At 41.4% G+C, this 19549-nt stretch overlaps 1 protein-coding gene, 1 long non-coding RNA gene and 1 other non-coding gene across 4 annotated transcripts; 2 read left to right on the forward strand and 1 right to left on the reverse strand.

The window, feature by feature from the left end:
• Window positions 1–6226: 6226 nt before the first annotated feature.
• TRNAK-CUU (transfer RNA lysine (anticodon CUU)) lies at window positions 6227–6299 on the forward strand. Its single transcript has one exon. It is a non-coding gene; the product is annotated as a tRNA-Lys (tRNA).
• Window positions 6300–6302: 3 nt separating this feature from the next.
• On the forward strand, window positions 6303–9812 carry LOC133912674 (uncharacterized). Of its 2 annotated transcripts, none has more exons than XR_009908846.1 (4): window positions 6303–6596; window positions 6725–6849; window positions 6938–9290; window positions 9377–9812. It is a non-coding gene; the product is annotated as an uncharacterized LOC133912674 (long non-coding RNA). The 2 variants fall into 2 exon arrangements; XR_009908845.1 differs by having other exon boundaries at window positions 6938–7323; window positions 8442–9812.
• A 6836-nt stretch (window positions 9813–16648) lies between these two features.
• LOC133910605 (transcription factor MYB1-like) lies at window positions 16649–19407 on the reverse strand. Its single transcript, XM_062352946.1, has 3 exons — window positions 18993–19407; window positions 18507–18636; window positions 16649–17252 (listed from the first exon to the last, which is right to left on the reverse strand). Exons 1-3 carry the CDS (start codon window positions 19123–19125, stop codon window positions 16649–16651), a joined length of 867 nt encoding a protein of 288 aa, XP_062208930.1. The 5' UTR covers window positions 19126–19407.
• Window positions 19408–19549: the final 142 nt, after the last annotated feature.

The raw sequence follows: 19549 nt of genomic DNA on the forward strand, positions 1-19549 counted from the left end.
CCGAATTGATTATCTGTTTGATCAAATAAGAGGAGCTAAGTACTTCTCTAAGATAGATTTGAGATCTGCATACTACCAATTTAAAGACTAGGAAAAGTGACATCCAGAAGACCACTTTTGTAACAAGGTATGGGTTGTATGAGTTTACAGTCATGTCATTTGGATTGACAAATGCCCCAGCATACTTTATGAATCTGATGAACAAGGTGTTCATGGAAGAACTGGAGCGATTTGTGATAGTATATATTGATGATATTCTCATCTATTCAAAGAGTGCCGAAGAGCACGAATAACATTTAAGAGTGGTTATGGAAAGGCTAAAAGCACACCAGCTCTACACCAAATCAGCAAGTGTGAGTTTTGGCTTCGAGAAGTGGCATTTCTTGGACATGTTTTAAAAGCGGAAGGGATATCAATGGACCCTTCAAATTTTGACGCAGTAGTTGGCTGGATTCAATCAATCAATATCTCAGAAATCAGAAACTTCCTTGGACTGGCGGGTTATTACCGCTAGTTTATTGAGGGCTTTTCAAAATTAGCTAAGCCAGTGACCAAGCTTCTCCAAAAAGACGTCAAGTTTGAATGGGATGAAGCCTATGAGAAGAGTTTCCAAGAACTCAAGAAGAGATTGACTACCACCCTGGTGTTAAAGTTGCTAGATATCCAGAAAGACTTTATGGTCTATTGTGATGCCTTACGATAAGGTTTAGGTTGTGTATTGATGCAAGAAGGCAAGGTTGTAGCTTATGCATCTAGGCAACTGAAGTCGCATGAAGAAAATACCCAACCCATGACATGGAGTTGGCAGCGGTTGTGCATGCACTTAAGATATAGAGACACTATCTTCTTGGAAATAAGTGCGAGATTTATACGGATCACAAGAGCCTGAAGTATATTTTCACCCAATCAGAGTTGAATCTAAGGCAAAGAAGATGGTTAGAGTTGATAAAGGATTACAATGTAAGTATCCAATATCACCCGGGCAAAGCTACTGTGGTGGCTCACGCTCTGAGAAAAAAAGTTTACCGCAATAGTCTTCAAGTACTAGAGTTAAGACCAGAACTTCTCTCAGAAATGCAACATTTGAATATGCACATAACACAAGGTCAAGTTCACACCCTACTGTTACATCCAACACTGGAAAATTCGTAAAGCCCAGTCAGAAGATGAAGAGGTTCTGGAAATCAAAAAGAATCTCAGTTTAGATAAAAGCACCAGGGTTCATAGTGGATCAGCAAGGAATTGCATTGTACAAGGATCGGTTATGTGTACCAGATCGAGAAAATTTTAGGGAGTTAATCATGGATGAAGCCCACAACTCTCCCTAAGCCATTCATCCTAGATGTACCAAGATGTACACGGAGCTGAGGACCAAATATTGGTGGATAGGAATGGAGTTCAACATAGCAAGGTTTATCGCTCGATGTGACACTTGTTAAAGGGTCAAGGCGGAGCACCAAAGACCTGCAAGATTTCTGCAACCATTGCAAATCTCAAGTCAGAAATGGGATGAAATTGGTATGAATTTCATAGAAGAATTACCCAAAACTCAGGAGGGTAATTATTCCATATGGGTTATAGTGGATCGTCTGACTAAAGTGGCTCATTTCATACTCACTAGGACAAAATATAGTGGATATAAGTTGGCAGACCTATATATTGACAAAATCCTGAGACTGCACGAAGTTCCTAGTAGGATCGTCTCCGACCGAGGACCGCAGTTTACATCAAGATTTTGGAAAAACCTACACACTGCCCTGGGAACTAATCTAGACTTTAGTTTAGCTTACCACCCACAGACTAATAGTCAGATCGAAAGAGTAAATCAGATCTTGGAAGATCTTCTGAGAGCTTATGTGCTAACCTATGGAAAAGACTAGAAAAAAAATCTATCATTTGCAGAGTCCTCGTATAACAACTTAAAGATGTCGCCTTTTGAGACATTGTATGGAAGGAAATGCATAACACCTCTACTATGATCAGAAGTAGGAGAGTGTTCGCTCTTCGGACCTACGTTAATGAAAGACGTAGAAGATCAAGTCACCAAGATCAAAGAGAATCTGAGAGCAACTCAAAGTAGACATAAAGGTTATACCGATAAATGAAGAAGAAACTTGACCGTTAAGATCGGGGACTATGTTTACCTTAAAGTGTCCCCAATAAGAGGCACTCGAAGATTCCAAATTCATGGAAAGCTAGCACCAATGTATGTGGAGTCATACAAAATTCTCGATAAAATTGGAGCAATAGCCTACAGGTTAGCGCTTTCTAAAGAAATGTCCGATGTGCACAATGTGTTCCATTTATCACAACTAAAGAAATATTTGAGAGTTCTAGAGGGACAAGTTCCCCTAGAAGTAATGGATCTATAGCTAGATCTTCAGTATGAGGAGAGACCCATCTGAATCTTAGATGTGGCAACCTGTCAAACCAGAAGAACAACAGTTAGATTCTGTCGAGTACAATAGAGTAATCATGCAGAAGCAAAAGATACATGGGAATGCGAAGAGGATCTGATGAAGGAATTTTCAAATCGCTTCGATGAGCTTTCCGAATCTCGAGGTCAAGATTCTGTTTAAGTGTGGTAGATTTGTAACATCGTGAGTTTAACATGTTAATTAATTACAAAATTCACTCCAAATTAAAACTTTTTGTGATTAATTAGGCTAACTAAAATCAAGGAGGTATGTATATAAATGTATATTCTAGTACGTATACATTCATATATTAAATGTATTAAGTTGACCAGGTATTTCAAAATACACTAAAATTGTTTCCAAAATAATCCCTACATTAAATTGGTTCATATGTGTTGGTTTCTGATTTTTTTGGTTCTTCGTGTGGAGATTTAAAATTAAATGTCTCTCAATTTCAAATCTATTCTTAGATTCTATTCAGCTCAAATCCAATTTGATTCAAATTATCTTCTAAATCCCAGAGTGTTACATCCAAATCCAAATTCAAATGTCCCCATTTGAATTTAGGACAAGACCAAACTCGAATCCAAATTCAAAAACCATGTCTTGAATTTATTCCAAAACCCTACATCTTTTCTTTTTTTTCTTTTTTCCTTTTGTTTCCTTTTCAACCATATTTCCCGGTGCTCAATCTCCCCCTCCCTTCTCTCTTTCTCAGCCCAGTTAGCCCACCCTTCCTCCCCCTCTTTTGTCCCTCGCGTGGCCTAGCCAGCCTGGCTCCTTTTCCCCTTTCCTTTCTCTGCGCTCAGCCTACTCGCGCGTGCTGCTGGCCCAGCCTCACCGCGCTGGTCGCCTTCTCCAAGAAATATTGCCATGACACCCTCCACATTCTCTCTCTCTCTCTCTCTCTCTCTCTCTCTCTCTCTCTGCCCATGCTTGCACCGTCCATACCACTGCGCAACATGACTTTCGCGCCCACGCCCACACGTGTACAGTGCAAAGCGCCTGTGCTGCGAGAAAAATGGTGGGCACCGCAACACTACCCACCAACGTCCGACTGACGTCACGCGCCCACCGCCTCATTGTACCCCTTCTCCTCTACAAATAGCGCAGCCCAGGCCCTCTCCTTCCCCTTTTCCCCAATTCACCACTGCCACCGCCGCCATTGCACGCCACCACAGCTCACTGTTGTTGATCTGACGTCCACGTGCTTCCTAAGAGCTCGAAGAGGATGTCACCGTCCCTGTGCCGCTCTCCATCGGCCAGAAGCCCGATGAGAGCCCGCTCGTGCCAGTAGCCAAGCCGCCTCTGCCACCACCGCTCCATCACATCGCCGGCCGCCGGCCGCCGGCCAGCTTCTCACTGGCCTTGAGTTCGGTAGGCATCCCCGTCCCCTCACGTATCCTCTTAGCTAATGTATAGCCATCCCCGTGCCTTCTTTTCATGTAGTCATGTGCGGCTGTGAGTTTTCCTCGCCGCCAGTGACCCTTAGCCCTCTCTTGAGCTGGCCTTTGCGCCATGTTAGTCACATGGACCTAGCCATAGGATTGCAGGTGGCCCAGAGCGCGCTAGAGCGGGGGAGGTGCTGCCCAGATTTCTTGCACCACCGCTGTCAACTCTAGTCGCCATATGGTGCTGTCCCGAACCTGGTCCGCCGTTGATGAGCCAACAGTCGAGTCCGCCGTGTTGTGAAGAAGCCCGACGACAGCTCCTCTTAGGAAACCCCTGGCCAGAGCGCTCGCCAGCGCGCTCGCCAGCGCTGCTCCATCGTGATTCCTCATCGCCAGTCGATCCCTTTTGCTACTCAGCTGTGTCACACGTCACAAGCTCGCTTGCCCGTGTGCGCGCATGGCTAGGCAATCGTCCGCGTACCGCTCGGCCTTACCAAGTAGGCCATGGCCCAGGCCTAGTAGTGGCTGGTCTACCAGGCCAGCCCAGCCACCAAAGGTTGCGCCCCAGTGGGCCGGCCTAGTTCCATAGCCAGCTAAGGTAGCCATCCCAAACCTGAGCGAGCCAGTACTATGCAGCCCAAGCCCAGCCCAACCCATCCAAGCCTAGACCTGGCCCAATCTGAGCCCATTTCGGCCCAGTTGTCACGGTTCATATGGGTCCCACTAAGTCACTATTTATGTGGGCCTAGGCTACTGTTCAGTTGGTCCCACCTGTGAGCCCCACTTATGAATAATGCAGTTTTGTAGTTTTTCGATTTAATTTTAGATTAAATCTTCGGGGAGTCATAACTTCTCTGTTCTAGCTCCGATTATGACGATTTTTTCACCTAAATTCATCTAAATTCGAGATATATCTATCCATCACAATGTGATATCTATTAGAGATCATTTGGATTTTTATTTGTTGTTATTTAATTTTTCTATAGTATAGCCCGTTAATGACCGTAGTCACAATTGCAGAACTATCAGAATTCTATGAGTAAGCGTCAGGAGCGAGGAAGATCCTGACTACAACCAAGATCTTGAAGAAAACCTCAAAGAAGGCAAGTCCTATCTCCTTGATCATGCCTGTGATAAGGGCGGTCATGAAGAAAAATTACTTATAGAGGGAAAGGGTCACACAAACGATTTTAAAAAAAAACTCTGTCCGTATCACTTTATATAAACAGATTTTAACAAAAACTGTCTATGACTCTTATTGCACATAGAAGGTTTTCCAGAAAGTCAGTTTATGTGTATCTCTATTATAAACGGTTTCGTCTGTAACAAGATCGCTATTCTAGATACTTTTATAGAGATAGAACATATAACTGTCTGTGGTAAAATTGATAATCCGTGTATAATAATCCGTTCTGAGACAGTGGTTGTGCAAAAAATGTGGCATGACAAAAAGATTTTGTGAAGCGTGGTTGATTGGATTAAAATGACCAAATCTTAACCCATTGGTGCCCCTATGATCGAGTGTCTACCTGGTAGTTAGCTAAAAAATTTCCGGACTTTAGTCGATTTTTCATCAAACAATAGAAGAAATACACGTAACAAAGCCTGCTTTTTATGACCTGAAAAATCGACCGAATGTTTTTTTGCGATTGTAATGATGTAACATATAAAACTAGCATAAATACAGCTCGAAGTCACTTTTTTAAAATTAAAAAATTACGATTGAAGGAACAGAAAATTGCACTGTCATATTAACTGTAAGTTTTTTGAGCTTAACATTAGACTACAAGATGTAAGTATCTGAACTCACTATTAACTGTAAGTTGATCCTATATGGAATATCACTTTGAGAGTGTATGAAATTATTAAGGCCCACGCAAAGCAGCAAATTCTACACACACAAAAACAGAAAAAGCCCACGAAAGCATAGGCCCATAAACTACCATGGAGAAGCAAATCATTAGATCCTGGAAACAAACAGCCAACTAATTAGGCCCACAGAAAAAAAAATCTCATGAATTAGGCCCAGAAAGCACGAATCTTGGCGCAGATCTCATAACCTCAAATTATATCGGGATCGCAAAACAAAATAGCTTATACGTTTATTTTTCGTTCTCTTCCCTGCCCGGGAAAGTTACTCATTTTGATGGAGATGCGCATCATCCAAGTAAATACAAATTGGGATATTTTCTCTTTATCGGGTGGTTCATTTCCTCTTCCTTCGCTTGGATCAGATACGGGATCCTCACTTTTTCAAGACAGAAGAGAAACAAGCAACGAATTTTTAATTCTTTTTTATGTAAATGTACGGGCTGGCCTGACATCCATTTTCTCCATATGGGCTATGGCCTGAGCAGTAAAAGGACCTACTAATTAACAAAATAAAGACTACCTATTTTAAGTAAAATACTGCACAGAGCCCGTCTAGCTCAGTCGGTAGAGCGCAAGGCTCTTAACCTTGTGGTCGTGGGTTCGAGCCCCACGGTGGGCGTATTATTTTTTTCCCATTTTGCCCTCTGACTCTGGTCGTGACGCCGGTTCCACCGCCGACCCTTTCTGGCGACCCATCAAGATCTCGAGCTGCTGCTGCAAGCACCACGCCGCCTACGACCTGCCTCTGCCGTCTACATCACTAGACTACCTCTTCCAATCCAGGGGTCACTGCCTAATGCTACCCGCAGTTGATTTTCCTTTAGCAATTGGGCAAAAGAAAAAAAATTCTCTGCGCTTGGGTGCACATGCATCACACTGTCCGTGCACACCAGGTGCTCGACGAAATTATCCAGTGGTAGTTCTAGCCAGCAGCCATTTTATTAGAATCATCGACTCTTTTATCTCTTCTATGGTGTTACTTAACTATACTATGCAACATAGCCTTCTCTGAGTTACGTTTCTTCATTGCTCCATTGGAAACAGGGGTTGGCGGTGGCGAGCTTAAGACTTGGGAGGTGGAGAAGACAACCAGTGTTGAGGCCTCGTCTCGAGGGCATGGAACTGGAGCGACTGCGGTGTGCACTATGCAACTGAGGCTAAACTGAACTGTTAGCCCTTTTTCACACACTATTTCCGCACGAATTCAGATAGTCAACAACGAAACACTGACCAAATATGATACTATCGATTTGGCAGAATAGCCTGTGGCGAGGACAAGTATGCTCCACTCTGGGCAAGGACGGTGGAGGCGTGCTGCGGCTGTGGGGCTCAGCACGTAGGTGGCAACGCATCAAGCCATCAACGATGGCCAAGCTGCCATCAGAACCTTTTTTCCCCTCAATAATTAGTGACTGAGCGAGCTGTGTTTCCTCAGTTGTGTCTTCAGTTTTCAAATCAAGATTAAAATATATCCAGCATCCGAAATAAAAGCTAGAGGCATGGAATTCTTTACATTATTACATCATGATACGAATGCCATGGATCTTGGGCTCTGGCCGGGCATATGTAAGGTTCCTGTGCCAAGATTGACAACTTGCTCCAATGCTGGTACCAACGTGGCTTTGGTACTCAAGCTATGGAAGGTACGTTATGAAATTTTCTTCCTCACCTTCTGCTTACACATCCATATGAATGAGATAAGCCATCTTTCAACTGCAATTAGTTTAGTAATTAAAGATTGATTGATGTGATTGGGGAAAGTTACGAAAGTCACCATTTCTGCAAGCAATCGTGACTATGGCCTCATGTGTACATGTTAATTTAGCACCGGTTATATATGTTTCCATACTCTCAGTTATTTTGCATCTTTATTAAGATCATCTAATGTTTATATGTACCCTCCCATGTATCAGGTGATGTGGGAACTAATCCAAATAGTGACTTTTTAAAACATCGATGTTCCTTATCAACCAAAGTCAAATGGAAAAACATATATATCTGTTTATGTGTTACTGGAATGCAAATCTGCTAATGAAGCTATAAAATCATTATATTTAAATTGAACTTTAGCTGTGAGGTAGGGCCGAACATTTGTTCGAATAGTCTATCGTTACATTGAAATCAAGCATGGCTTTAGGACCACTTTTAGTTTATGGTTACCATGAGAATGTTGGCTGGATTATATGGCCAGGCAAGAAGCAGCAGGCCCCGTATCATGAGAATTTTTGCTTTATGGTATGTAGTTTTTTTACATGCAGTTGTCAATGTGAAGTCTTGAAACTGTAGATAGTTTATGTGATATGTTGAAACTGTAGATAGTTTATGTGATATGTTGCATCGTGTTGTCATAATGATGTTGAAAGTTATCTTTACCAAGAGATAAGTCCTGGGGAACTATACAACCGAAAATTAATCCTATAGGTCGTATAGGCTTCCCATGAGAAATGCCAACGGTTACTGTTATGTGGCTTCTATTTTGGATGGGAAAACTAGCTAGAGCTAATATTTTTCTTCGAAACATAGATCAAAATGTACGCGGATGTGGTAAGTTATTTAGTTTTTCTGCCTGCATCAATTCCAATAGTTTAAAGCTGGGACTTGAGAGTGGAACTCTACTGGCATTGACACATTGTAACATCTTCTAGTTCAAATGTGCTTCCGTGATATTGTCTATAGTTTCTATGCTGGATTTTTCTTTTATGTACAGATTCTGACTGTGAAGATGTTCATGTGGTGGATCTGATCTAGGTGCTTGTTGCAGACTTTGGAACAAGCTCGTTGGTTCAATTGCAAAAGGACGATTTTGGATTATGCATGAAACTTCAGTTAGTTCTACTTCTGCATGAGTTTTGGGTAGGAAAATACAAAGGAAAATAATTCCCATCGAAAGAGTATAATGTCGAAATCCTAACCACACGCTAAAGAGAGTTTCTGCGGTACTGAAAACAAGGGTGCAGTACTGAATATGTCTTCAATATTTTCATATGACTGAAAACAAGGGTGCAATACAGGAACATTGCCTTTAATCAGAAAGTGGAAAGAATACTACCTCTTCTTGATGATTCCGAACTTCATTAATTTAATTAGGTATGAGCTGTAGATCGTAGCTTGGTAAAGGTCATGCAACTACTCCACATTGTAATTTCATAATGTGCATTCTCTAGTAATTCAGGCATGCGGATTACACTATGAGTTGACACTTCAGTCTTCTTGAGTACATACTACCGTAGCAGGTAGTGTTGATTCTTGTAGGGTTGTGGCTACGACATACACAGATTGCTCTTTTATGTGTCAGGTTAAAAGCCTTTTATATTATTAGTCTTTGCTTGGTGCTGAATGTTGCTACATTTTTCATTGTTTTTTTGAAAGGAAAACACAGCTGGGGAGGCCCCTACTATTAGATTTTATTAAAAAAAACTGAAAAAGAAGAGCATAAGAACAGGAATAAACAAAGACCCCACAGGCCATATGAAAGAGCTCACTTCAAGGGCAGGGGTGGAGACATAACAGCCCACCCAAAAACAAGAGAGAGCTCAGATTCTAGCTGTGAACTCTTCAATCCATTCTAAAATTTTAGCCCTAGCATCTTTGTTTATTCTATTTGGCTGAAGTAAAACTTTATCAACTAAACTCCTCTTCCAAAAACGCAGTGAAGCTTACTTCTTCTAAAAAATCACATTGTTCCTTTGCTTCTAGATTCCCCAAGCAACTATGATGAACACCTCCATGAAGAAAGGCATATTAAAGCTTGTTTTGGCATTGGTCAACATACTGAAAAATGGTCATTGTGAAATCCATTGTATTCCAAGACTTTCCCAACAATCTTTATTGAAGGCACACTCAAAGAAATGATGCTAGGTAGTTTCCTCCGGATGCTCCATACAAAGCACATAGTTATAGTTGTTACCTTGTGTTCAGTCTGTCCATGAGGAGAAGCCATGTGAAGACTCTGAGTTTGTTGCAACATTTAGATTGCCAGATCCACAAGAATGTTACGTATTTGTAAGGTAGGTTATAGCATTTCTTTGAAGAATAGGTGGTAGATCCCCATTGTAATGACATGAATCCTTGCCATCTTGCCTAGCATGTAATTCGGTGTTCTGTAGAATCTCTTATGACTGAAGTTATTCATCATAAGCTTGCATTGTCAATGGTGCGTGGAATTGATCTTCAATCGATGTGTTTGTCAAAAAATTTGCTACTAAGATTTCTTTGTCCTTGGTAAATATGAATAATCTTTGGAAGAGTTCTTGCATAAGGTGCCAATTCCATAAGTCCAACCAAAACAACAATGTTACACCATTTTCAATGGAGCAGGTTGACATACCTCTGAACATGTCACTTAATATGAGAAAATATTTTCACCAAAGGAGCCCTTTTCAGTTGCAGCATGTGGGACTTGTCCATCAGAGTAGTATGTAGCCCAAATGAGCTTAACCCACCGTACTTGCTTCTGATTATAGAATTTGTCAAGGTGTTTGTGTAGGAGAACTTTATTTTGGTTGACTAAATTTATTACTCCCAGACCCCCTTTGCTCTTAGGCTTGGTGACCTTTTTCCATGCAACAAGTGGTTTGCTTTTAGCATTGATGTCTACTCCTCTCCATAAGCAGTGTTTTCTAGCCCTATCAATGTATTCAATTACAACCACAAGAATTTGAAGGGGGCATATGACGTATGTAGGTAATGAGAAAAGCACTGAATTTACCAACTGCAGCCTACTCACTTGTGTCAGCATACATGATGTTGCAGTGAGCCTCCTCTCAGATTCATCAAGGGGGCATAGTCCTGCACTTTTGGCTTTGTTGTCCCTAGTGGTAAACCTAGGTAGGTGAAGGGCAAATTTTTACGACCAAAAACCCTAGCTAGTTGTTCTACCTTATTTGTTGATGTGTTGAGAGGAATCAGACAGGATTTACTGTAGTTGACTTTGAGCCCAATAAATTGTGTGAAGGATTCCAAGATACCCTTTAAGAACAACATGTCTTTTTGTGAGGCTTTCGTAAAAAGAATTGTGTCATCTGCATATTGGATTATTAGAAAATCATTGGTATATCTAGCTACAATTGGAAGACCAAGGATTCCCAACTCATGAGCCTTGTTTATAATATATTGAATAAGTTCAGCAGCTAAAACAAAAAGCAAAGAAGATAGGGGTCTCCTTACCTGACCCCTCTCTTGCAGTGAAATGGTTGGCTAGGAACTCCATTGAGCAAAACAACAGATGTTCTTGAGCTGAGGATTCACTATGTCCAATTAACCATATGCTGTCAAAACCCAAGTGTAATAGCACGTCCAAAATTGTACTACGTTCAATGGTGTCAAAAGCTTTTTTAAAATCCAGCTTGAGAATTACAATATCTATTTTGGAGTGTTGACATTGATAGATGTACTCAAAGGCCTAGGCTAAGCAATCCTTTATGGTCCTGCTTTTGATAAAACCATATTGGCTTTCATGAATAATAGGTATGGTAACAACTTGTAAGCGATTAGCCATGAGTTTTGTGATTAGCTTTAGAACACAGTTTAGCAAAGAGATGGTCTAAAATCATTTACCCATGTAGGGTTGTTGTTTTTTTGGCATCAATGTGATGAATGATGCATTGATGGAATGCAATTCAAGAGTCCTGTTGAAGAAATCATCACAAAGTGTGTAGAAATCTTCTTTAATTATGTGCTAGCACTTTTTGAGAAAAAGTCCATTGAAACCATCAAGCCCAAGAGCTTTGTCAACAAGTACTTGCATCACAACTTTATCAATCTCTTCTCTATCGAAGGCAGATGAATGTTGGTTAAGGTTGCTGTGTTTCCTCACCAGGTTATGCAAATTGAAGTGCATCTTGGGCCGAGATGAGGTACCCATCCTTGCTTTGTAGGCCTCCAAGAGGATGGCGGCCTTTTCATGATGATCAGTGGCTACTCTACCATATTCACTTTCCAGGCTTGTGATGGTGTTTATCCTGAATCTCTCTGTTGTAGCAGCATGAAAGAATTTTGTGTTTTCATCTCCAAATTTGATCCATCTCACTGTGTATCTTTTTTCCCAATACTCCTTGTACTGCAGTAGCTTCAAGATATGCCTTTTCAGAATGTTTATGAAATTACTCTCCTCCTGGTACAAGGTTCTTTGTTCTTCTAGCTTATTTAGGACTGCAAGAGTGCTATTATAATCTTTGATCACATTGTTGAGCTGATATATGCCTTTGCTCCATTTCTTGAGAGCCTTTCTAAGCAGTTTCAATTTGGCAGTGATTCTAGTAGCACCGTTATTAGCTCTAACATTGGTAGACCAAATGCTTTGGACCAACTTAAAAAATCTAGGGTGGTCAGCCCAAAAATTTTCAAATCTGGATACTTGGGTCTTTGGAATCAAAGTGCCAATTTGAACTTTGCATGAGATATGATCTGAAAAAGGTTTTGCCAAGGGAAGAAGTAATGTATTGGGGAATTCAATGATTCAATTAGAGGAACTAAAGCATCAGTTAATATGCTCAAGAAATGGGTCTTCTTGCATGTTACTCCATGTAAATTTTCTGCCTTTGAGAGGGATCTCTAGCAAGCGTAAGTTCCTGATGATTTCATTGAATATAGATGTATCATTCATGTTTCCACCTTCCATGTTTCTATCTGATATAAACTTGTAGAAGTTAAAGTCCCCCATGATCATCTAGTTTTCATCCTCCTCAATCTGAAGATTGTTCATCTAGTTAACAAAATCATCTTTTTCTAGTCCTTGACAAGGACTATAAACAGTAGAAAAGCTTCCAAATGTTTCCATTATGCACTGAAGTGAATCTGACAGTAACAACAAACTTATTAATCTCCACACTGTCCCCTGAAAAGATATTGTTGTTCCACACCATGAGGATACCATTAGAATTGCCCACAGAAGGTGAATATGCAAATTGATAGAATATTCTGGGGGCTAATATCCTGATAAACGAATGATCAAAGTGCTTCCTTTTAGTTTCATGTATGCAGAATATGGCACAAGCATTTCTTCTATTTTGGCTCTAACTGCATTACATTTATCTTCGGAGTTTATGCCTCTGATATTCCAATTGAGGATATTCCAACTTCGATTAGCGTTGTTATCCATAGATATAGGATTGTAGAGAACATACACTGACCAACCAAAGGCTATCACGAAACCACTCATTCAGAGTATTCAGCAAAAAAGGCATTTACATTGATAAAAGCCAACGAAGGAAATAGGCCAAATCCAAATAGCCATACACAAGAAAAGATAACCAGAAAGGATGAAATCTAGAGAATCTAGAAAATTCCACACTGTGATCCATTTGTAGCTAATAGCAAAATGAGGATAACTATCCATTGATTGGGACTAAGTCTTGCTACCCGTTGTCTGTTCCTAGCCTTCCTTCCTCCTCCTTCCTTGCTAGAAGCAGATCAGTTGTGACCTCCAAAGGGGACAGCTTGCACCTTCCTACTGCAATTTTCTGTATCTCCAGCATAGGAATTTCGGCATAAGCTATTCCTTCTTGTGCAAAGTCATCAAGATAAGATAAGCCAGGGAATTCAATAGCCTTATTAAAATTAGTGATTAGGAGTTTACCAGCAAGTTGTTTCTGATCCATGATTTTCCTTCTTTTGGAACTGCTTCTGGTCTGCACCTCAGGGTTGACTGTGGATTGATTATCCTTTTTTCCTTTGGTTTTGTTATGTATCCTTTTGCTCCTTCTAAGGCCCTCCTTAGTCAAAGGGGGAGATTGTTTATAGTCCTTTTTGAGAGATTGTTGATAAAGGGAGGAGAAGTTTGACGACCAAAGCAAGATGAACAATGTAAGGAGATTATAGCAACAAGCAAGACATCTAGGAATGCCAAAAGTTGATAAAAGGGGAGAAGAAAAAATGCTAGGCGCCTAGATTGAAAAAAGAGAATCTCTTTCATAGGTCGTTCAATGGATATAGTGGCAATGGAGAAAGAGAGAGCCACAACAAAGGGGGGCTAATTGGTAAGAATGTGCATTCAAGCAATGTGGTAAGACTTTGTGCTCGCTTATGATCTTTATATTTGGTATCATTTATTATTTGCCACTTGTTTTGGTTGTGTTGTCATAATCACCCAAACTTAGAAGATTGTAGCGAAAATGGCCCCATTAGATCATGATTATGATTTTGGTGATTAATGACAATATAGTCAATAGGACTAATAGATTTGTCAAGAATATATGTTAGTAGGTCTCATGAGTGCAATACATGAAGAAGGCATCATAGCCGGGACAAAATTGGACTGAATTTGAGAAGTTCCAGGAAGATTTGCCTCACCGGATGGTCCGGTGCTCTGGGTGTTGAACTCACCGGAGCATATTTGGTAAAGGGGAGAGAGGCCTGAAGACCTCACCGTAAGGTCCGGTGATTAGAGAAAATATACATCGGAATATTTTGTCCAGAGAAGGTTGTAGCCATTGAAGTCGAAGATCAACACATCGGATAGTCCGATGATCAATGTGTTGCACACATCGGACAATGAACAGTGCAAAGAGGCAGAACAAAGTTCAACGCAACGGATGGTCCGGTGATGAAGGTTGTGCACACTGGAGCTTTATTTCCAGAGAGGGTTGCATTGGCTTGGTTGGCTGAAGTCAACTCACTGGATAGTCCGGTGATGAAGTAATGTGCACCAAATGTCTTCACTGGAGCAATTTATACAGAGAAGAAGGAAATGTTCGAATGGCTCAGGATAACTCACAGGATGGTCCGGTGATGGAGATGAAGTATACACCGGTATGTCCGGTGTTCATAGAGGTTTGAGTGGGGTTACAACGGCTAGTTTGTGAGAGTGAACTCACCGGATGATCTGGTGTTAGTACTATTATTTTCACCGGATCATCCGGCGTTAACAGCTTTTTAGAGCTGTTGGGTTAACGGCTATTGCATGGGTTTGAAGCTATAAATACCCCTCCACTCAGTCATCTGAATGTGTGCGTGCTGCTGGAGTCCAGAGAAGTTCATGTACACGTAAGAAGACATCCAAGCCACCAAAGTGCTTAAAATGATCATTTAAGGTGATTAAGCACACTATTAAAGAGTGATTAGTGCTTATAGGCCTAGAAAGAGTGTAGACGATTGTGCAGGGACGCAGAAACCCTTGTCTTGGTGGCTCAAGCTCTGAAGTAATCATGGTGGCAAGGAACCGGAAGAGAGACTAATGGTAAGACCTTACCTTGGTGGCTTGGTGGCTCATCTGGGTGGAGACCTTGTCTTTGTGACTTGATGGCTCAAGAGCCGTGACCGGGAGCATATCCTTTGTGAATCTCCAACGTAGACTGAAGGTGACATTCATGCTATCGATACTACGAGAAAAAAATTCATGTGCCGAGTTTGCTCTCTCTATCTTATTTACGTTTTCATATTTACATTCTTGCAATTTACCTTCTTAGATAGTTTGCAAGTGCTTTGATCAGTAGAGTAGACATACTAGATAAACCTAGAACATATTTAGATAGAAATTGATATAGGTTTATCTTGTGTTATTTTTGGAGCTGAAATAGTTCTAAGTGTCCTAATTCACACCTCTCTTAGGATGTCACTGATCCATTCACCCTCCTTCCAAGGGCTGCCATATCTGATCATGACTCGTGGGTGGACGTGTCTTCCCTACAGCACAGTATTATATCAATTGTGTTAAATTCACTATGTTGATTAATAAATAGAGAAGATTCATTAGATTAGTATTTAAATTTAAGACTTTAAAATATACGCAAATCCATATACTAGAAAATTAGAGCTAGATTTTAAAGTACGCACCCACATCTATTTACATGTGACTTTAATCTACTCTTTAAATCATCTATAATGATAAAATTACAATTTTTCTCTAAATTAGATCTCAATTGGAGCTCTTGCTACTTTAAAAATTCAACACCAATGAACAACCACCTACATTCAAACCTAGAGCAATCTAGAACTAAATCCAGTTACGAATAAAATATAGATCATCTCTATACATCTAACAATGACAAAATTACAAAGTTTTCCTAAATTATATCTCAATTGAAGCTCTTACTCCTTACAAAATTCTACACCAAGGAACAATCACCTACATTTAAACCTAGAGCAATCTGATAACAAAATCCAATTACGAATGAAATGTAGATCATCTCTATACATCTAAGAATGACAAAATTGTAAACTTTTTCTAAATTAGATCTCAATTAGAACTTAAATTTATCACATGAAACAAACGTCAATCATCAACCCTAGATCAATCTACCAAGTAAATCTAACTAAAAATAAAATATAAATCATCTTACTAACCTTAGAGCATCTTAACTCCTCTAAATTTTAAATACTCCAACTGCAATGATAGTAAAAATAGCGGTCGACTCTGTTCTGCTCAGTCTTAGGGTAGAATGTGGGTTTTATAGTGTAGGAACCATTAATGCTAGTTCATGATTGGAATCAGTACTAAAACACTGATAGTCGGTTTCAGTGCTGGTTCTTAGAGGCTCAATCATTGATCACGAGTGGGAGATTAAGAACCGGCACTAATCATTTTTAGTGTCGGTTCCTACATAATCGACACTGATGAGTCGCTACTTATTGGTTGTTCTATGGTAGTGTAAAGATGTGTACACTCGTTTTGCATGGTTGAGCTTGTGAGATTTGTCATGAATTATAATAGGCTAGGTTCATATATTTAACAAGGTGCAGGTCAGCCCCGGTAGGAGCAAAAATGCAGGAGTTGCCTAAGAGCACAAAGCCCGTCTAGTTCAATCGGAAAAAGAAAAAAATGTCGCAGTAGAACCTGTTGCCCCATTAACATATTTTTAACAGAAATGTTACTGCTATCTAAGTTCGACTTGGTCCTTGGCTTTTTTATTCCGAGCCTGATTGAATTATCCTTATTTTCGGAGGAATTTGTACAAGAGATAAACTGACTGAGCCGTTATCTTCACTGGTCGATCATGACATCACTGCAACCTCGAATGACCCGTCAAATCATTAAAACCATGCAAACTCCATGTCCTCCAGCAAAGGATGATCGTCATCACCTCCCGGCCCCAGCAGCAGCGCCTCCAGGTCAGCCTCACCGCCGCCAAACTGGCCATCAGGCGCCACGCCGTCAGCGATCGCGCCGCGCCACGGGCTCAAGAAACCCAGCTCACCCATGTCGAAGTCGAGGTCGAGCGACAAGTCATCCTCCGGCAAATAATCCCGCTGCTCCTGCTGCACCTCAGTCGCTGGCGCCGCCTTGACCCCCGTCTGTTCCGCATGAATGTGATCGTCGCCCGCCTCGGTCTTGGTTGGACAGCCGTGGCCTGCAGGCTGCACCACCGGCAGCCTGGTGGTGCACCGCAGCGCCTTGGTCCGGACCGGGCTCGCCTCCGGCTCCGGCGACTGCCGGCGCGCGGTGGCCTCAGGGGCAGCGTCGCTGGTGGTCCCGATCGGTTCTAAGAATGGCCTGCGTTTGGGTGATGCGCTGGCCTGATGTTCTCTTGAGCGGCAGCTCACCTCCCCTCGCATCTTCTTGCACAGCGTCGTGTTCCAGTAGTTCTTGATTTCATTGTCTGTTCGCCCCGGCAGCCGTCCGGCGATCAGCGACCACCTGTCCGGCCGGCAACGATGAATTAATTGCAAACAAAATCGTTAGTAACTGGATTACAACATTTAGCCAATCCATTAGAGTAGGTATTAGACATATCATCACATAGTGGCTGCCAGCCAATCTTCCTAGCTGAAACTTCGTCTAAAAAAAATCTTCCTAGCTGATCATTTTGGATTATCTTTTCTTAATTACGTGCATTGGCACAATAATTGCACAATGTTAGCTGCGGCTTTCCCATTTTTGAAAGAGCAATGCTTTCTGAAAGGTTTTGGATTTTGTAGGCTGAGGGAAACGAGAGTTAGGAAGTGGTTATGGCAGTGCTCTTCCTAGAGAGAGTGTGAGGGTTTGTCATTTTTTGTTGCTTTATTTATTGAGAGAGAGAGAGAGAGAGATTCTAGCTGTCATCATCAACTTTGCTGACCAATAACTCTCGCCCCCAGAGGGTAGAGAGATACTACACTGGCAGCAGAATACTTGTTCGATCTTCTAGAGAGAGAGAGCCGAATTGGTAAGGGGATGCTAACAAATTTGCATAAAGTGGCAATAGTGGTTATGCTTGTGTGTTGGCCTACTTTGTCGTACGACAAAGAAATATTCCAACAAAAAGTTTAGCATGCTGATGTGCTGTGTTCAGGATCAATACCTTAGTAATTGCCCTTGTGTGCCTGCCATACTCCAAACCAAAATTTGTTTTAACTTTTTTTTAAGGAATACAGTAGGGGAAACCCCCACTGTGATAATTAATAAAGGTGTAAAAAGAGAGACAAAGCTGTACAGGAAAAGCTAGAGAGTTTAAGACTGCACTTGCTAACTAGGAAAGCTATAAGAGAGCAAGAAAGAACTGAGCCATGAGGAAATATTGAAGGTGGTGTAGGTTTATAGTATCTGCAAAATTTATTTTTCATTGTTGAAAACTTGATCTTGTTTTCCGAAATATGAGAACATTTCTTTGCTTTCAGATCTCCCAGGTCGAGATTGCGAAGATTTACATGAAGAATTGATTTTGAAAGTCATCTTTTACCTTATATAACATTAGGAACAAACTAATAGAGTGATCTCGCACTATACCAAATGAATCTCAATATCTGACACTGAATGAACATTCAAAGAACATTTAATTTAACTTCAAATTTGGAGTTTGCAAAACGCAAATGCAGGGAAATGTGCAAAATCTTGGATCAGGTGACATGAATTGGGGCAAAACAACTGGTGGACGTAGATGATTTTTTTTTTCCCTTCAGGATGGGCACCTACCTGTTGCCGAGGAGCCTGTGGAGCCTGATGATGAGCTCCTCTTCATCGTCGGAAATATTGCCTCTCTTGATGCCCGGTCGCAGGTAGTTGAGCCACCGCAGCCGGCAGCTCTTCCCACAGCGCTTCAGCCCTGCAACACCGCCACGCCGTCGGCGAGATCCCGTCGCAACAGTCAGTGAACTACTGAGCTTGAAACTTGTCACGTCTCACTGCATTTCCTTTCCTTCCATGCATCGCTTCACTTGTTACCAATCAAAACATACACACTTGCTCTCTGTTCTAGTTACAGAGGCTTCTATGTATCTAGTCTAATCCAGCAGTGGATATGCATTGAAGTTAACAAACAGAAGGGTGAAGGAAAATATAAGGATCTGACTGAATTACAACAACTGATGAACCAATCATCTCTACTAAAATGTGAAGATAGTTGTAATTCTGCGTGTGCAGTGTGAAGGAGAAGCAAAACAGAGGAAAGGTGTCACTGACCAGCTCTTTTGGGGAGGCTTCCCCATTTGCCCTCTCCATGCTTCTCGATGTAGGAGACGAGGATGTCATCCTCCATTGCCGTCCAAGCTCCCCTGTTCAGCCCCTCCTTGGGGCAGCATGGCTTCCTTCCCATCTCTCTCTCTCTCTCTCTCTCTCTCTCTCTCTCTCTCTCTCTCTCTCTCTCTCTCTCTGTGTGTGTGTGTGTGTGTGTGTGGTTAGATGGGGGTTATATTATGTGATTGCCAATGAGTTTATGACACGACCTCTCAAATGGACATATACCCCACGGGCATTTCTGCTTTTGTCTATGTAGGTTCAGCTGATCGGATGCTCGTAATATCAGCAGATTATGATCGGACGGCGCCCAGCTTTGCTTCGCAATTCCTACGGACGTATGAAATTCGACCGGATATTGCAGATGCTACAAATTTGATCTGTATCAAAACCCAAAACATGATATGTGAAACACGGAATGATTTGTTACCACATCAACTCGTACAAATGTATGTTCTTGATGCAAATGCCAATGTATATGGCATTTCATAGCACGCTTGAAA

Source organism: Phragmites australis, chromosome 3 (genome assembly GCF_958298935.1).
Source record: "Phragmites australis chromosome 3, lpPhrAust1.1, whole genome shotgun sequence".
NCBI lineage: Eukaryota > Viridiplantae > Streptophyta > Magnoliopsida > Poales > Poaceae > Phragmites > Phragmites australis.

Coding starts and splice junctions, on each gene's coding strand:
- LOC133910605 (XM_062352946.1), bottom strand. CDS start 19,125: ATGGGAAGGAAGCCATGCTGCCCCAAGGAGGGGCTGAACAGGGGAGCT. Junction 18,637..18,992: donor AAGCCTCCCCAAAAGAGCTG/GTCAGTGACACC, acceptor GCGGTGTTGCAG/GGCTGAAGCGCTGTGGGAAG. Junction 17,253..18,506: donor CACAGGCTCCTCGGCAACAG/GTAGGTGCCCAT, acceptor CCGGCCGGACAG/GTGGTCGCTGATCGCCGGAC.